This window comes from Salmo salar, chromosome ssa07 (assembly GCF_905237065.1).
Source record: "Salmo salar chromosome ssa07, Ssal_v3.1, whole genome shotgun sequence".
Taxonomy (NCBI): Eukaryota; Metazoa; Chordata; class Actinopteri; order Salmoniformes; family Salmonidae; genus Salmo; species Salmo salar.
The window spans coordinates 23,409,434-23,429,579 of NC_059448.1; the positions used below are offsets into that span (position 1 = coordinate 23,409,434).

General features: G+C 45.4%; 1 protein-coding gene across 1 annotated transcript in view; it reads left to right on the forward strand.

The window, feature by feature from the left end:
* Nucleotides 1-20,146, forward strand: part of dnah2 (dynein, axonemal, heavy chain 2) — a 208,258-nt gene that overhangs the window by 84,958 nt on the left and 103,154 nt on the right. The window contains 7 exon segments of the mRNA XM_014206991.2: nt 15,893-16,073; nt 16,777-16,915; nt 17,696-17,913; nt 18,333-18,434; nt 18,692-18,817; nt 19,025-19,135; nt 19,368-19,556. Coding sequence (XP_014062466.2) covers nt 15,893-16,073; nt 16,777-16,915; nt 17,696-17,913; nt 18,333-18,434; nt 18,692-18,817; nt 19,025-19,135; nt 19,368-19,556 — 1,066 coding nt within the window.

A 20,146-nucleotide genomic window follows, 5' to 3' on the forward strand; every position in this document is an offset into this window, starting at 1 on the left:
TGTATGTGAGAATGTTTGATGTGTAGGTCACACTGTATTCATTAGTTTAGCATGTTTCTGTGTATGTGTGTATGTCTACCAGGGTTGTATTCATTAGTGTAGCATGTTTCTGTGTATGTGTGTATGTCTACCAGGGTTGTATTCATTAGTGTAGCGTGTTTCTGTGTATGTGTGTGTTTCTGTGAATGTGTGTATGTCTACCAGGGTTGTATTCATTAGTGTAGCATGTTTCTGTTTATGTGTGCATGTCTACCAGGGTTGTATTCATTAGTGTAGCGTGTTTCTGTGTATGTGTGTATGTCTACCAGGGTTGTATTCATTAGTGTAGCGTGTTTCTGTGTATGTGTGTGTTTCTGTGTATGTGTGTATGTCTACCAGGGTTGTATTCATTAGTGTAGCATGTTTCTGTGTATGTGTGTATGTCTACCAGGGTTGTATTCATTAGTGTATGATGTTTCTGTGTTTGTGTGTATGTCTATCAGAGTTTTATTTGTTAGTGTATGATGTTTCTGTGTGTGTGTATGTCTACCAGGGTTGTATTCGTTAGTGTAGCGTGTTTCTGTGTATGTGTGTATGTCTACCAGGGTTGTATTCATTAGTGTAGCGTGTTTCTGTGTATGTGTGTATGTCTATCAGAGTTTTATTTGTTAGTGTATGATGTTTCTGTGTGTGTGTATGTCTACCAGGGTTGTATTCGTTAGTGTAGCATGTTTCTGTGTATGTGTGTATGTCTACCAGGGTTGTATTCGTTAGTGTAGCATGTTTCTGTGTATGTGTGTATGTCTACCAGGGTTGTATTCATTAGTGTATGATGTTTCTGTGTATGTGTGTATGTCTACCAGAGTTGTATTTGTTAGTGTATGATGTTTCTGTGTGTGTATGTCTAGCAGGGTTGTATTCGTTAGTGTTGCATGTTTCTGTGTATGTGTGTATGTCTACCAGGGTTGTATTAATTGGTGTTGCATGTTTCTGTGTGTGTGTATGTCTACCAGGGTTGGGGTCACTTCCAAATTTAATTTGAAATGTCTATTTAATTCTTGAAATCACTCATGAAGTGGAGGATTTACATTGAATTCAATTGAAATTTCGTTATGGAATTGGAATTGAATTGGAACTAAACTAATTGTACTTTTTTATTTTTTGTACTTTTTACCCATTTTTCTATGATATCCAATTGGTAGTTACAGTTTTGTCCCATCGCTGCAACTCCCGTACGGACTCGGGAGAGGCGAAGGTTGAGAGCCATGCATCCTCCTAAACACGACCCCTCCAAGCCGCACTGCTTTTTGACACACTGCTCGCTAGACCCGGAAGCCAGCCGCACCAATGTGTTGGAGGAAACACCGTGAACTCAGTTTGCAGGCACCCGGCCGCCACAAGGAGTCGCTAGAGCGCCATGGGACAAGGACATCCCAGCCGGCCAAACCCTCCCTTAACCTCTCTGGGAAATGTGGGACGGTCCCACCCGCGGGACACACTATTCAACAGCCAGTGAAATAGCAGGGTGGCAAATTCAAAACAACAAAAATCTCATAATTCAAATTTCTCAAACATACAACTATTATATCCCATTTTAAAGATACACTTCTCGTTAATCCAACCACATTGTCCGATTTCAAAAGGCTTTACGGCGAAAGTATAACATTAGATTATGTTAGGACAGCGCCGACACAAGAAAAACCACACAGCCATTTTCCAAGCAAGGAGAGGTGTCACAAAAACCAGAAATACAGCTAAAATGAATTACTAACCTTTGATGATCTTCATCAGATGGCACTCATAGGACTTCATGTTACACAATACATGTATGTTTTGCTCGATAAAGTTAATATTTATATCCAAAAACCCCATTTTACATTGGCGTGTAATGTTCAGAGATGTTTTGCCACCCAAAACTTCCGGTGAATGACCACATCAATTTACAGAAATACTCATCATAAACGTTGATAAAATATTAAACTGTTATTCAAAGAATTATAGATACACTTCTCCTTAATGCAACCGCTGTGTCAGATTTCTAAAAAACTTTACAGCGAAAGCACACTTTGCAATAATCTGAGTACAGCGCTCAGACAACAACAACAAGCAATACAGATACCCGCCATTTTGGAGTCAACTAAAATCAGAAATAGCATTATAAATATTCACTTACCTTTGATGATCTTCATCAGAATGCACTCCCAGGAATCCCAGTTCCACAATAAATGTTTGTTTTGTTCGATAAAGTCCATCATGTATGTCCAAATACCTCCCTTTTGTTTGCGCGTTTAGTCCACTACTCCAAATGCAGGAAGCGCGCGCAAAATGTCACGACAAAGTCAAAAGAAGTTATATTTACGTTCGTAGAAACATGTCAAACGATGTATAGCATCAATCTTTAGGATGTTTTTATCATAAATCTTCAGTAATATTCCAACCGGACAATTCCAATGTCTTCAGAAAAGAAAAGGAACACAGCTAACTCATGTGATTGCGCGCCACTGAACTCATGTCATTCTCTCAGTCATCTGACTCCAGGAGCTCTTATTCTCTCCCCAGTCACAGTAGAAGCATGAAACAACGTTCTAAAGACTGTTGACATCTAGTGGAAGCCTTAGGAAGTGCAAAATGACCCCACAGACACTGTATACCGGATAGGGAATCACTTGAACCACTTCCTGGTTGGATTTTTTCTCAGGTTTTTGCCTGCCATATGAGTTCTGTTATACTCACAGACATCATTCAAACAGTTTTAGAAACTTCAGAGTGTTTTCTATCCAAATCTACTAATAATATGCATATCCTACCTTCTGGGCCCGAGTAGCAGGCAGTTTAATTTGGGCACGTTATTCATCTGAATTTCCGAATACTGCCCCCTGTCACCAAGAAGTTAACTCGGTGGGAGAATTGTGTGCCACCTCATGGGTCTCCCGGTCATGGCCGGCTGCAACACAGCCTGGGATCAAACCTGGTTCTGTAGTGCCTTAGTCCGCTGCGCCACTCGGGAGGCTTAAACATTCTTCTTTAACCTGTCTCCTCCCCTTCATCAACACTCACCTACACTGATTGAAGTGGATTTAACAAGTGACATCAACAAGAGATCATAGCTTTCACCTGGATTCACCTTGCCAGTCTATGTCATGGAAAGAGCAGGTGTTCCTAATGTTTTGTACACGCAGTGTATGTCTACAGTATATTTGTCTCTGCGTGTGTAAACAGTATATTTGTGTCTGTCAGTGTGAGCGTGTCTAAAATTGGCTGATGGAAAGAAGCGGAGGTTGAGAGGTGTCAGGAATAAAAGCGGCAGCAACGTCTCTCTCTCTCTCTCTCTCCCTCCCTTTTTCCTCTCTATCTCTCTCCTCCCCATCTCTCTCCAGGTGTCACGTCAGCTTCTCTCGCCCACCAGTGAGCCACTGCCAGGTCACTGCTAACGGAGACACATGCACCGCAGAGGGAGATGGGGGGTGGGGGGGAAGGAAGGAGAGCGAGAGAGTGGGGGGGAGAAGGCGAGACAGAGGGGGGTAGAAGGAGGAGGAAGGAGAGTGAGAGAGAAAGAGAAAGAGGGAGAGAGAGAAGGGTGAGAAGGGAGGGGAGGAATAACAGAGATAGATAGAGAGGAGTGAAAAATGTTCTCTTTATGCACATCTCCGTCAGTTTTTTAAAACGTAATTAAGTGGTGATGGGGAGCTGGGTTGTATAGACACCGATGAGTCTTCTGTTGTTACGCTTGTTTCTACCGGCGGATTCGCGCGTGTGTTATATAATTTCATAAACCATGTTTTGGGCCGTTTTAAACTACTCGTGGGCCGCTCTTTTTTGGTTTGATAAGAAACAACCTTTTTTTTGTCATGTTACCTAGCTAGCTAACAACCTGGTAACTTGACCAAAAGGCTATGCTCAAATTTGTATTGCATGGAAAGAGCAAAATTCTTTCTTAATGAAAAAATGACTTCTTTTTCTGGTGTTTCTTTTCTAAGTTGAGAGCAGTATTTAGTATTTATTAGGGTCCCAATTAGCTGCTGCCAAGGCAACAGCTACTCTTCCTGGGGTCCAAATACGACTAAAACAATTAACGTCGCAAGGAACGTTTGACATCTTCCTAAGTCTGAGGGTGGTTTTAACTTTCTAGTCTTGGAATGGTATCAACTCACTACCCAAGGCTTTTACTTGCGACATATACTGTAGTTCAGTGCATTAAAGAGGAACAATGGGCACATATTAAAGATGTACATGCTCATCCCCAAAATCTTTTTATGTGTCTATTTTCAAAGGACAAAGCTAAGAACATGGACAACTTCATAGTTAAGAACACTATAACAACAGAGCAGAAAATGAAGTGTATTCTACAAGAATGAATATCACTCCCTAAAAATGTACCCCTATGGAACAATCCTTGGATAGCTTTTCAGAATTCACCGGTAAATTGGTCCACATGGAAAACTAAAAGCACCGAAACCGTAAATGACTTGGTAACAGGAAATGCAGTTATTTCCATAACAGAATTCTAAAGTCATTTTGGACTGATCATTTCAAATACATGCAACTTAAAAGTTACATATCATAACCTTTTGATTTGAAATCTTTTGGACATCAGAGCAGCCTTGAGGAAATCTTACTTGAGTCAGAAAATGTTGTTCATATGATAGGGAAGATACAGTAAGGGGAAAAAGTATTTGATCCCCTGCTGATTTTGTATGTTTGCCCACTGACAAAGAAATGATCAGTCTATAATTTTAATGGTAGGTTTATTTGAACAGTGAGAGACAGAATAACAACAAAAAAATCCAGAAAAACGCATGTCAAAAATGTTATAAATTGATTTGCATTTTAATGATGGGAAATAAGTATTTGACCCCTCTGCAAAACATGACTTAGTACTTGGTGGCAAAACCCTTGTTGGCAATCACAGAGGTCAGACGTTTCTTGTAGTTGGCCACCAGGTTTGCACACATCTCAGGAGAGATTTTGTCCCACTCCTCTTTGCAGATCTTCTCCAAGTCATTAAGGTTTCGAGGTTGTTTGGCAACGTTTGGCAACTCGAACCTTCAGCTCCCTCCACAGATTTTCTATGGGATTAAGGTCTGGAGACTGGCTAGGCCACTCCAGGACCTTAATGTGCTTCTTCTTGAGCCACTCCTTTGTTGCCTTGGCCGTGTGTTTTGGGTCATTGTCATGCTGGAATACCCACCCACGACCCATTTTCAATGGCTGAGGGAAGGTGGTTCTCACCCAAGATTTGGCCCCGTCCATCGTCCCTTTGATGCGGTGAAGTTGTCCTGTCCCCTTAGCAGAAAAACACCCCCAAAGCATAATGTTTCCATCTTCATGTTTGACAGTGGGGATGGTGTTCTTGCGGTCATAGGCAGCATTCCTCCTCCTCCAAACATGGCGAGTTGAGTTGATGCCAAAGAGCTCCATTTTGGTCTCATCTGACCACAACACTTTCACTCAATTGTCCTCTGAATCATTCAGATGTTCATTGGCAAACTTCAGACGGGCATGTATATGTGCTTTCTTGAGCAGGGGGACCTTGCGGGCGCTGCAGGATTTCAGTCCTTCACAGTGTAGTGTGTTACCAATTGTTTTCTTGGTGACTATGGTCCCAGCTGCCTTGAGATCATTGACAAGATCCTCCCGTGTAGTTCTGAGCTGATTCCTTACCGTTCTCATGATCATTGCAACTCCACGAGGTGAGATCTTGCATGGAGCCCCAGGCCGAGGGAGATTGACAGTTCTTTTGTGTTTCTTCCATTTGCGAATAATCACACCAACTGTTGTCACCTTCTCACCAAGCTGCTTGGCGATGGTCTTGTAGCCCATTCCAGCCTTGTGTAGGTCTACAATCTTGTCCCTGACATCATTGGAGAGCTCTTTGGTCTTGGCCATGGTGGAGAGTTTGGAATCTGATTGATTGATTGCTTCTGTGGACAGGTGTCTTTTATACAGGTAACAAACTGAGATTAGGAGTACTCCCTTTAAGAGTGTGCTCCTAATCTCAGCTCGTTACCTGTATAAAAAACACCTGGGAGCCAGAAACCTTTCTGATTGAGAGGGGGTCAAATACTTATTTCCCTCATTAAAATGCAAATCAATTTATAACATTTTTGACATGCGTTTTTCAGGATTTTTTTGTTGTTATTCTGTCTCTCACTGTTTATATAAACCTACCATCAAAAATTATAGACTGATCATTTCTTTGTCAGTGGGCAAACGTACAAAATCAGCAGGGGATCAAATACTTTTTTCCCCCACTGTACATACAAAATCTTGCAGAGAGCATATCCAACTAACAACCTCTTAACCCAGTATAAACTAATGTGTGGAACTTATTATACAAGAGACAAAATTCACAAATTCTATAGCACAACAGCAGAGTCATGTCTTAAGTGTAAATGACTCAATAACCCATGCTTTCTGGGATCGCTATAAAGTCTGGAAGTTGTGGTCAGAGCTAGAAAGTTGGCTATCAGAAGTATTTCATCCGTCTGCATATTTAATCTGTCTGCATATTTCAAGACACAGCATATGGGGGTGTAGAGAGATACCCGATGGGTCGGACGATTCTCTTCTCATCACTCACCTTGAAAAAACGTGGAAATCAATCAATCTGCTGTCATTAATACCGTGGAAAAATTGAAATTGTGTGGGCTACGGAGAGAAAGAGACAGAAAGTGATGCGGGCGCTGGAGATGGGGGGGGTGCTAGTGGGTCTGGGCAGGTGTGATGTAGTTGATGTTTGTATGATGTTGTCGTTTGTATGTGTATGTTTATGTTTTGTATTGTTTATAAAAGAAATAACAAAAAAGCAATATATGATACATTATTAAATCATTACTCCATCATTATAGATGCATAATATAAAATATACAATAATACATTATTACAATGTGTTTTGTGTGGCGTGTGTGTGTTAGTGTGCAGAACTCAGGAACGGCGTCCTGGGGTTCAGAGCTAACAGGACCCCCCCTACTTTCAACACTACTTTCCGTGCAAAACCTTTTTGGCACCTTTTTGGGCCCTCACAAGTTTGCATCCCCGAGGGATGGTGGGGTGATATTAGGGTGGAATGAGGAGCCAGATAGACAAATAGACAGGATACAGAAATAAACAGACAGGTGGGGAGGCAGATAGACGAATAGACAGGATACAGAAATAAACAGACAGGTGGGGAGGCAGATAGACGAATAGACAGGATACAGAAATAAACAGACAGGTGGGGAGGCAGATAGACGAATAGACAGGATACAGAAATAAACAGACAGGTGGGGAGGCAGATAGACGAATAGACAGGATACAGAAATAAACAGACAGGTGGGGAGGCAGATAGACGAATAGACAGGATACGGAAATAAACAGACAGGTGGGGAGGCAGATAGACGAATAGACAGGATACGGAAATAAACAGACAGGTGGGGAGGCAGATAGACAAATAGACAGGATACGGAAATAAACAGACAGGTGGGGCGGCAGAGGTGGATGAGCAAAAGAAAAAGATAGTGAGAAAGAGGTGGAGGGAGCTTAAAGAGGTCCTTCTCTCTCTCTCTCTTCCTCCTCACATGCCAATCTCCCTATTTATAGGCTCCAAGTTACACCCCTGTTTTCTGTAGCAGAGGATGACAACGTGGGCTTGGTGTTTCCGTTTCTCTCTTCTGTTTTCTATCCCTCCTTCCCAAATCTGTTGCCCTCACACACACACACACGCACGCAGGCACGCATGCACACAAGCACACACGCACGCACCGGACAAACACACACACAAACAGGCCCAGCAATTGTGCATTTTTCTGCCTCATCATCCCAGTCATACCTAGACTAAAGTAAGAGAGGAGGAGGAGGGGGAGGAGGAGGAGGAGGAGGAGGTGGAGGAGGGGAGTAGGAGAGGAGGAGGAGAGGGAGGGAGGGGAGTGGGTGTAGGTGTAGGGGAGGGGGAGTAGGAGGAGGAGAGGAGGAGGAGAGGAGGAGTAGGAGAGGAGGAGAGGAGTAGGAGAGGAGGAGGAGAGGAGGAGGAGAGGAGGAGGAGAGGAGAGGAGTAGGAGAGGAGGAGAGGATGAGGGACATGTGATGGGGTTCTTTTAATCTCTCCCGGGGAAGCTTAGATCACTCTTCAGAATATTTCCATCTTTTCCAGGATTTACCCATCCACCCCTCCTCCAAATACTGAGCCTTATGTATTCAGAGCCGACCTATCATATCCAATGTGGGGGACTAAATCAATTCCAAATTATTGTGCCTCTCAATAACTGATGGCAATGTCTGGCCAGGGGAAGATATGATTGATGATGATGCTATGGACAGTATGAGTAAGATGTGGGGAGACACACACACATACACACACTGCCAAAGCGAACAATGTGGATGTGGCCGCCCTGGTAAGCGCACGCACACACACACACACACACACACACACAAACTGGGCCAAAGAGTCTGGCTGACATTGGTTATAGGAGGGTTAACGCGAGCTATGGCCCTGTCCCTGGAGAAAGAGGACGTGTGCATGGGCCTCCTCTGCCAGTGTAATTGGCCCTGCTGTTAAGGCTCCACAGCATTGTGTGTGTGTGTGTGTGTGTGTGTGTGTGTGTGTGTGTGTGTGTGTACTGCTCTGTGCTCTGGCTGTAATAACAGGAAGACAGGACACACTGTGCACGGAGGAGCACAAATCACCTGTAATTACCACCCACCCATCCATCTCTCACTGGCCCCAGACCGGTTGCCATGAATACACATCCTTCAGTTGCATACACACAGGCTCTCATGGACACACACACACCTCACACTATGTCCTCGGCCACGCACACTAAAATCCAAACACAATCACACTCATACAGTATATAATTGCATCTACACTGTTGTCCGTACCCCACTACACAAGAACACACACACATGATGTTCTCCTCTGGTAAAACATAGCACACAGCTCACTACACCCGCCCACGCCTGAGAAAGGCAGTCACACACACTCACACACCCTTTTGTTCTGTTTGGACGTACACTCCCCAACCTGCACTCCCCGTCACACAGTCCCATATGCACTTGATAGCTGAGGATAGTAGTTACAGTGAGCTATGTTCCCTTTCTGTATTGTTCTGTTATTGCATTACAAGCCCCTCTCTCTATCTCTCTCTCTCTCTCTCTCCCCCTCACACACACAGACCCCCACACACCACTCTCCAGCCTCCCCTCTGTGTAATTTAGTGCTCACACTGTTTACTCTGCAATGCCGCACAAGACCTCTGAAAATGATTTCAGCCCAGGTCTACCCTCTCTCCAAATGATGGCCATTGATTTGTGTCTTTATGATGTCTTTAGTGCAAAGTGCTCCCCCGCATGGCTGGCACAGCCCAACACTGCCACCCAGTGCTTAGCCCATACGCCAATAGGTGTGTGTGTGTGTGTGTGTGTGTGTGTGTGTGTGTGTGTGTGTGTGTGTGTGTGTGTGTGTGTGTGTGTGTGTGTGTGTGTGTGTGTGTGTGTGTGTGTGTGTGTGTGTGTGTGTGTGTGTGTGTGTGTGTGTGTGCGCGTGTGTGCGTGTGTGTGTGTGTGAGAGAGAGCCGCTCTCCTGGATTTCATTACCTTGGGCAGATCTTGGCTGACTGCTGGAGAATGCAGGAATGCCTTGGCCATCTGCTGCAGATTAGAGTTAGACCTCCAGCCCAAATCAATTAGCATCCCCGGCCAGCTACGCAGATCGGCTAGTGAGGGGGGAAAGGCTAGGAGGCGAACACTACGCTAAGGCACAATCAGTCAGCTAGGGAGGCTATGCTAAGGCTAGCGCTACAAAAGCTCGGTTACGCTAGGCTAACGCTAAGGCACAGGCAGTCAAATGTGGATGGGGGAAAGATTTAAAAGGTAAGGCTACGCTAAGGCTGCACCAGAGTCAGTCGATCACTGCCTGCTCTGCAGTAAACATCGGGTGTGGGGGAAAAAGCAGGGATGTGGAGTTCATTGCTCCATGATAAACCCTTCATAGTTTCAATCCAGTGGAGAGGAAGGGGTGCAGGGGGGGGCAATGAAAGAGGCCTAGGGTTGCTACACACACAAACAAACATTCAATCAAACATACACACACACGCACACACACACACACACATACAGTGCAGATATGCTCACTCAGGTAAATGCACAATACTCATGTACAGTAGAGATAATAAAATATACACCCGTATTCACAAGGTGTTTTAGATTCAGACAAATACAGTTGGCTTCACTAGCTTCACAGAGACATAAAACACAAAGAACTCACTGTTGTTTCCAGATATGGTCCCAATTATCTGAAACATATTTCTAACTGAGGGCAGCCTGGCATTTTTGGAGAACATAGTGGAAGTTGAGTGTGTGTGTCTATGTGAGTGCGTGTGTTTCTGTATGCTGTTGCCCCTTTGTTTGTGTGTGTGTTGGGTCTCAGAGGAGGTCCGCAGTAATACAGTCGATGCAGGAGACTTTTGTCAGCTCCCTCTGCTTGTCTCTCACCTGTTCCTCACACTGCAAGAAACCTGCCATGTTTCTTTTAGTGTGAGGACAGGTTTTTTACTTGTCCAAAACTCAAGTCACTTGTCGTCGTCCCCCCATTGTATGACGCAAGGAACCATTTTACAAAACAAAACAAATAAAAATTAACATAGAGAATCAGACAAAGATGTAGGCTACACTCTGCCTGATGGCTTCTTTGCATATTCATGCCTGTCTCCTGGAGGATGATTGGCCACCCTTGGTAACCTATAAAATATTGGAACATTGCAATTTGGACCAAACACGTTTTATGCATTTATAAAATAATTTGCTCCAGGGCTCAAAATTAAGGTCGTCCCGTTGTCCCAGGGACGATGAAAAATAGGACTCTGTTACAGTTCTGGGATGACAGATCCAAAATTCATACAACCACTGTACAGATTATAATTTTTTTTACCCCAATGAGGCTGATGGAACAGATCAGACTGTTTAGCTTAAAATGTTGATACAGTTTTATTTCAACAATGAGCACAAGAATGTTACAAAATGCAATTAGCGGCAAAACACAGTTCTCAAAAGCGCATCACATGCATGAGCGGTTTCATGTTACAGTAGTTGTAATCGGCCTGTGTGTAGCTGGTGTGGAGGAGTCAGGCGCAGGACAGCAGAAATGAGTAAGGAACGTCATTTACTCAAGGAATCAATAAATACAACACAATAAACTAGCCCACAATAACGGACCGTATACATACAAACAATCACTCCCAAAAAAACATGGGGGAACAGAGGGTTAATGTCACGTCCTGGCCAGTATAAGGGTTAATTGTTATTGTAGTTTGGTCAGGACGTGGCAGAGGGTATTTGGTTTATGTGGTTCGGGGTGGTGTTTTTTCTAAAAGGGCATTTGATTTAAGTATTCCGGGGTTTTTGGGCACTGTTCCTTGTTTACGTATTTCTATGTTGATCTAGCTGGTTGTATGTCTATGTTTGGTTAATTGGGGTGGACTTCCAATTGAAGGCAGCTGTGTGGTGTGGCCTTTGATTGGAAGTCCTATATTAGTTGGGTGTGTTTGTCTGTGTATTTGTGGGAGATTGTTTCTTGTTTAGCGTGTGTGAGCCTAACAGGACTGTCTAGTAATCGTGAGTTCATTTTTGAGTTTATTAAATGTTCAAAATGAACTATCTCAACTCTGCTGCATATTGGTCCTCTTTTTCTGACGATGATTTCGCTATATCGTCTGACGATGAAGAAGTCCCTGACAGTTAAATAATGAACAAGTAATTGGGGAAGTGAAACCGGGTGTGTAAAACAAAGACAAAACAAATGGAAAATTAAAAGTGGATCGGCTAGAAGCTAGAAGGCCGGTGATGTCGACCTCCGAACGCCGCCCGAACAAGGAGAGGGACCGACTTCGGGGGAAGTCGTGACAGTAGTAGTGTGCCGTTCGCGATTTGTTGTTTTTGAACGGCTCTTTTTACGGACTCGTGAGTTCTGATTTGTCTGTCAAATCAAATCAGATTGTATTTGTCACATCCGCCGAATACAACAGGTGTTGACCTTACATTGAAATGCTTACTTTACAAGCCCTTAACAGTGACTCGTTCATTTTAGTCGTTCGTTTGACCTGCTAGTGCTGGCAGCAATGAGATCTACAGCAGGATTAATACACGCTCCTCCGGTTTAGCGACTCCAGAGACGACCACCAACTGTCGTATGTGCGCAGGAAAATAGATAATGAGCATAGAGAAGAAAAATACATGTTTAGAACTGATAATTGATCACATGGTGCAAGAATTAATTAAAATAATTGATTATTGAATGTTGTAATGGACACTGCTTTGTAGAACCAAAACATACACAGGCTCTGCTCAACAAACTCAAACTCGAGAACGAATTGTTTGGGGGGGATGCAGTTCGAGAATGATATTGTGTTTATCACCTTTCACGGCAGTAAAGCAATGCATTCCACCAAGAGTCGTTCACAATCTAGTCCATTTGCAGCCACAACTAGACTTTGTTTCAAATGCATCAAGAAATAATCTTATTTGTATGCCTAGCAATCAACATATGTACGTTGTTTTTTAAGCACACGACACAAGTTTACAAGTCTGTGGCTATACTGACTCAAATGAAAGAAATAAGTCGAAAGAGTCGTTCTTTTTACTGAATGAGTCAATAAAAAGAGACAAACTTCCCATCCCTATTTGACAGAGATGAAAATATCAATTTGAAATTAAGAAAGAGGGGAGATCTAAAGATGCAACAACTAGCATGGGTTACTTATATGACTACGATCATGCCTTTGGCTGCTGGACAATTCAAAAAAAAAAATATGTGAAAACCAATAGAACATAAATTGGAATTTTAAGTGTTTATAAAATAATTCCCTCAACATTTTTATGGTCGTATTTTAGGCTAGGCTACTTTGAAACAAGGTAAGACCTGCTTCATACAATTACATAAAATATCCAGGTTTGAAACAGTTAAGTTTATGGTTAAATAGTTTCAAAATGCTGACCTCCTCCACTCATATTCAAGTTGGGTGCGGTGCGTGACATGCACTGTCCTTCACTCTCTGGTGACCATTTAATCTGAACAAACCGTGCCTCGGATATGTTGACAGAATCGAGCCTTTAGACGTTAATGTTAATTATCCTTCATTGTATTTGTCAAACATGACTGGTGTTTAGCCTATATTTTTGTAATTAACAGTCTCATGAAAGTTTGGCTACATTTTCTGCCGCCTCCCTCATGTCAGCATAGGTTTGGACATGAGGTTGTAACCAATATGCATATCACATACACTTTGACATGTCGGCTTTTTTATTTAAGTACATGAAAAATAGATTTGAATATTATTACAATGTTGGCCTCTGATCCAATTATGATCTGACTAATTGTTTGATATTGGGATTGTTGTTGGATTACATTTTTTAAACTTGTCCTTTCAGACAACTCAAACCTATATTCTTCTTGTCTGACAATTTTGGTTTACTTGTCCCGGACAAGAAGACAAGCGTTAATGTCGAGCCCTGCACACAAACACACACACATCACCAACGGATATTCCACAGCCCTCGTGAAATATCATCAAAGCAAAATGCACACACACGTATACCGTAGCTACAGTATACAGTAAACAGCATGGCAGTAATGGCTATTTGCCTGTCTGTACAGTAATCAGACACACACACACACACACACACACACACACACACACACACACACACACACACACACACGCCTCCCCACAGCTCTGTCTCTGGGCTCCATTCAGCCATTCAGGCAGGCAGCTCTCTGGGCACTAGCCCTGAGCTCGGCCCTCTGGGCATTCCTCCTCTAGCTCTGCTGGGTAACACCAGATCCTTCAGCATGTATTACATGTGTGGCTGGTGTGTGTGTGTGTTTGTCTGTGTGTGGCGGATGGATAGATCAAGTGAAGCATGTGTGGCGAGTGTTGTTGGTAAGTGAGTTTGTGGTCAGCGTATATTGCTTCAGCAGTTGATGGAGACATAGTGATGTGTGTGTGTCGGCTCAGTGTGCGTGTCATGCGTGTGTTTGTCTTTGTATTTTTTGGGTCAGTTGACAGTTGTATGAATGTACATGATGAGTTAGTGTGTGTGTGTGTGTGTGTGTGTGTGGCATTACAAGCAGAGCAGAGTGAACATAGGGTCTTGAATGTGTAAGTGGTAGTATGGGCCAACATCCCTGTGAAACGCTTTCGACACCTTGTAGAGTCCATGCCCCAATGAATTGAGCGGGGGGAGGGGACAAATTAGCTGTTCCTAATCTCAGTGTACGTTATGGAGTGTGTGATTAGTCACTAACAGTGTGTACCTGTGCTTTGAGTGATTGTGTGTATGTGCATTTAAGCATTGTGTGTGTGCTCTGAGCAGTGTATGCCCTATGCGCCATGTGTGTGTGTGTGTGTGTGTGTGTGCGCTCTCAGCGGTGTGTGTGTGTGTCCCTAGCTGAAGGAGCATGCGGATAACCTAGCCTCCTCCTTTCATTGCCCTTCCCTCAAGAACCCATCTCATCTCTCTCTCTCTCTCTCTCTCTCTCTCTCTCTCTCTCTCTCATTTAGAACACTATTTGAATCCTATCCTATCTCTCCCACCTAATGTGGTGAAACAACAGGTAGGCTATTCTCTATGCTGACAACCCCCAAACCACCCAGTCTGGTATTGTAGGTAGTTGAACCTGTAGTTCCTGTGGTGTCAGGATTCAGTTCTGAATACATTAAGGCCCTCTCTCTCCTCTCCTCTCTGCATGGCCCTGTCTCTCTCTGCACCACAGTCCTCGAGAGCTCAAATTGACATTGGAGGACTGGTTATTAATACGTGGACAACAGTGGTATGGGCGCGCTTGTGTGTCGCTGTATGTGTGTCTAATACACAGTGTGCTCAGAACACACCACGTCTGATGAAATTAAAGAAAAGTTGCCTCTCTGCACACCTGCTGAAGCCATGATCTCTCTGTGTGTGTGTGTGTGTGTGTGTGTGTGTGTGTGTGTGTGTGTGTGTGTGTGTGTGTGTGTGTGTGTGTGTGTGTGTGTCAGCCGTGGGTTTGTGGGTTTGCAGGTGTGTGTACGTGTGTGTCTGCATGTTTGTGTCTGTGTGTGTATGCGTCAGGTGTCACCCACCGCGTCTGATCCCCGCAGAAGGCTGCCGCCGCCGTTGGCATGGCGACGGCTGCAGTGCCGCACGAGGCTGCTGCCATGGTTACAAGGCACGCTAGGCGGGGGGGCGGCGGAGACCACAGCTTCTTACTTTGTACCCTTTATTTCTGTTTCTGAAAGCTCTGGTTACCTCGGCCCCCCTCTTCAACCCCAGCCCCCCCCATCATACCCTCCTCAGTCCCTCAGCTCCTCACCACTCTGTTTTCTTTGTTGTAATATTTTAGAGAGGTTCAGCTAGTGAGGTAGAGGAAAGGTCTATTCTGCTGTTGTGAGGGCTGTTCCCTGCCTTACCTACCTGCACCCCAACCACCCACTCCACCGTCCCTTAGCCCCTCACTGTGTTCTTTCTTAGGTGTAGAGAGAATGTGCGTGTGCACGTGTGTGTGTGTGTGTGTGTGTGTGTGTGTGTGTGTGTGTGTGTGTGTGTGTGTGTGTGTGTCAGTGATAATAGCTGTTCAGAGTACAGTAGCTACACAGCACTGTTATATCCCTACTCAGACTGGAGACTCAGAAACAGACTGGAGGACAGAAACGTATTCTCCCTAGTAATATGTGTTTGAATATTCGTCATATGTATGCAGGTATAGTATGTTTGAAAAAAACGCTAAATATATATATACCTTTTTTGTTCTCTGAAAATGTCAAATGCTGCTCTTTTATCTTTGAGAAGGGTTTAAGTCATCGGTCAAACTCTGCATATTTCAAACGACATGTATTTCAATGGGTCCAGCCATTATAATACATGTGGACCTTGTTCCATCTGACCCGGTGTCTCCTAAACCCTCCAGGGGTACAGAGGAAGTGTTCCAGACCCTGGAGGACAACCAGGTGACCCTCTCCACCATGAAGGCGTCCAGGTTCGTCAGGGCCTTTGAGAAGGAAGTGGACCGCTGGGAACGCTGCCTCTCTCTGGTGCTGGAGGTCATAGAGGTGATCCTCACTGTCCAGAGGCAGTGGATGTACCTGGAGGTAGACTACACACACAGTCACACTGTCATGCACGCATAGAACCCCTATTCTCTCTCTCTCCCTCTCTCGCTCTCTCTCTCTCTCTCTCTCTCTCTCTCTCTCTCTCTCTCTCGCTCTCTCTCTCTCTCTCCTCACACGTTATCTTCCATTCTTACACCCTGACAGATCTTGGGTGTACTCAGGGGTCAGGAGCATAACAGAGGAACAGTGTAGGCCTTCATTTAAGTTGTATGCTCTTCTATAAACAAACAACCTTTCACATCAACTCACCAACATTCGCAGTTCTCTCACGCCTAAATCCTGAGTACAACGTAAAACACATGGAGTACAACGTAAAACACATGGAGTACAACGTAAAACACATGGAGTACAACGTAAAACACATGGAGTACAACGTAAAACACATGGAGTACAACATAAAACGTGTTTGTTCGTTTAGCTCTGATCAGCTGTCTAAACAGAGTGGTAGAGTGTTTTAGCAACATCTAGTGTCTACTGCCGGGTATAAACACACCTGTAACACGTTTCCTCTCTTCTCTCTGTTTTGTCTGGTCTGTTTCCTCTCTCGTCTATTGTTTTTCTCTCTCGCTCTTTCTTTCTCTCTTTCGCTGTCTCTCTTCCCTCGGCTTTCTCTTATCTGTTTTTTTTAAATCTTTCTTCTCTCTCTCTCTCTCTCTCTCTCTTTCATCACTCTCTTCTCTAGAACATCTTCCTGGGCGAGGACATCCGTAAGCAGCTTCCAAGAGAGTCCACAGAGTTTGATGACATCAACAGCAGCTGGAAGACCATCATGGATCGACTGAACAAGGACAACAACGCCCTGAGGGGAACACACCACCCGGGTACGCACGCACGCACGCACGCACGCACGCACGCACGCACACACACACACACACACACACACACACACACACACACACACACACACACACACACACACACACACACACACACACACACACACACACACACCACCCAGGTACAGAAAGGGGGAAGGATGTTTTGTAACACACCATTGTAAGATTAGACACCCTAGCGCCCCGACACAAACTACTGCAGCATAAATACTGGAGGCTGAGACAGGAGGGGTCAGGAGACACTGTGGCCCTGTCTGATGATACCCACGGACAGGGCCAAACAGGCAGCGATATAACCCCACACACTTTGCCAAAGCACAGCCCCCACACCACTAGAGGGATATCTTCAACCACCAACTTACTACCCTGAGACAAGGCCGAGTATAGCCCACGAAGACCTCCCCCACGGCACGAACCCAAGGGGAGCGCCAACCCGGACAGGAAAGATCACGTCAGTGACTCAACCCACTCAAGTGACGCACCCCTCCTATGGACGGCATGGAAAAGCACCAGTAAGCCAGTGACTCAGCCTCCATAATAGGGTTAGAGGCAGAGAATCCCAGTGGAGAGAGGGGAACCGGAAAGGCAGAGGCGGCAAGGGCGGTTCGTTGCTCCAGTGCCTTTCCGTTCACCTTCACACCCCTGGGCCATTTGGTGTGCTAGTGCTGGGCTGGAACAAAAACCAAAAACTGCACAGTCACCGATGGTGTAAACGGAAACAAATGGAAGGCAACTCCCTCATATAATTCTTTCTCCTTCCCCCAGGCCTGCCGGAGAAGCTGTCTGAGATGAACAACAAGCTGGAGGAGATCCAGAAGTCTCTGGACATGTACCTGGAGACCAAGCGCCAGATCTTCCCTCGCTTCTACTTCCTGTCCAACGACGACCTGCTGGAGATCCTGGGCCAGTCACGCCACCCCGAGGCTGTGCAGCCGCACCTCAAGAAGTGCTTCGACAACATCAAGAGCCTTCGCATGGGAAAGGTAGGCATACAGACAAGGTCACGTAGGGAGAGGTGCACACACGCGTGTACGCACACACACACACACACACACACACACACACACACACACACACACACACACACACACACACACACACACACTATCCAGGTGTCCTTGTCTGACTGTGTGTGTCTGTGTTTCTTCGTTTTAATGTTTTAATGTTACATGCAGAAGTACAGTGAAATGCCTTTCTTGCTAGCTCTAACCCCAACAATGCAGTAATCAATAACAATACAATACTAGAAATAACAAGGTAGAACAAAAATAAACAAGATATACAAATACGAAATAACAAGAACACAATAAAGTAAGTACCCAGTGCTTAGCCCATACGCCAATAGGTGTGTGTGTGTGTGTGTGTGTGTGTGTGTGTGTGTGTGTGTGTGTGTGTGGTCTAGGTTGGGATCAGCAGTGCTAAGTCTGAGGCCAGCGGGATGTTCTCAGCGGAGGGAGAGTTTGTGGAGTTCATCCACCCTGTGCTGCTGGAGGGCCCTGTGGAGGTTCCAACACTCTCTCACCTGCTACCTGCACACCTACAGTCTATTCATGAACTGATACTGGCTATTCACTCAAACTTAATAACCACAAGAGTCATGCATTTTGGTATTTGTATTGTCTTATTCTTACTGCCTCTGTCAATGTGTGTTTTTCTGATGTGTGTGTGTGTGTGTGTGTGTGTGTGTGTGTGTGTGTGTGTGTGTGTGTGTGTGTGTGTGTGTGTGTGTGTGTGTGTGTGTGTGTGTGTGTGTGTGTGCAGGCCTGGCTGTGTGACGTGGAGAGGACCATGCGCTGGACATTGAAGGACTCTCTGAAGAATTGTCGCCTGGCCCTGAAGAAGATGACTGGGAAGAGAGACAAATGGGTCAAAGACTGGCCTGGACAGGTCTCTCTCTCTCTCTCTCTCTCTCTCTCTGTGCTCAAATGTTTATCCTCCATCCCTCACTGTGAATGTCAGTCCTTATCGAACACTCTCATTGTCTCTCTCTGTGCCTTCTGATGCTACAAAATGGACGTCATAAACAAATGTCCACCTAAAATGGACACCAAAGTTTTGAACTTTGAACTCCATTGCAGTGTCCCTCCCATCCAGATGCTGATCACAGCCAGTCAGATCCAGTGGACCGCTGACGTCACCAAGTCTCTGATCACCGGCAAGGAGAGGGCCGACAAGTCTGCCCTCAAGTCCTTGAAGAAGAAACAGGTTAGAGAGAGAGAGAGAGAGAGAGAGAGAGAGAGAGAGAGAGAGAGAAGGGCAGCACTCTGTTATCAATAAGACATTATGAGTGGTGAAACTCCACTGCTCAAAGTAGCCTCCAACACCATGAGTGATGAGGAACCGTCCCTCCACCGAGAATTAACCAGGGACCTGATGCACAATTACACTAGCGCCTGTTGGACTCTTTAACCTTTTACCGTTTGTCCCTGCCCGCCAGGTGTCCATGCTGCACCGTTACTCTGACGCCATCCGGGGGAACCTGTCTAAGATCCTGCGGCTGAAGATCGTTGCGCTGGTCACCGTGGAGGTGCACGACCGCGACGTCATCGACAAGCTGGCTAAGACGGGCTGCAACGACGTCAACGCCTTCGACTGGCTCTGCCAGCTCCGTCTCTACTGGGAGAAGGTACGGAGAGGGGGAGGAAAAGAGAAGGTACGGAGAGGGGGAGGAAAAGAGAAGGTACGGAGAGGGGGAGGAAAAGAGAAGGTGAGGAGAGGGGGAGGAAAAGAGAAGGTACGGAGAGGGGGAGGAAAAGAGAAGGTACGGAGAGGGGGGAGGAAAAGAGAAGGTGAGGAGAGGGGGAGGAAAAGAGAAGGTACGGAGAGGGGGAGGAAAGGAGAAGGTGAGGAGAGGGGGAGGAAAGGAGAAGGTGAGGAGAGGGGGAGGAAAAGAGAAGGTACGGAGAGGGGGAGGAAAGGAGAAGGTGCGGAGAGGGGGAGGAAAGGAGAAGGTGAGGAGAGGGGGAGGAAAAGAGAAGGTACGGAGAGGCGGAGGAAAGGAGAAGGTGAGGAGAGGGGGAGGAAAGGAGAAGGTACGGAGAGGGGGAGGAAAGGAGGAGGTGAGGAGAGGGGGAGGTCAGGAGAAGGTGAGGAGAGGGGGATGGAAGAGGAGTAAGGGCCTCTGCTGCGAGCTACGGGGGAGGAAAGGGGAGGTGAGGAGAGGGGGGAGAGGAGGAGGTGAGGAGAGGAGGAGGTCAGGAGGAGGTGAGATGGGGG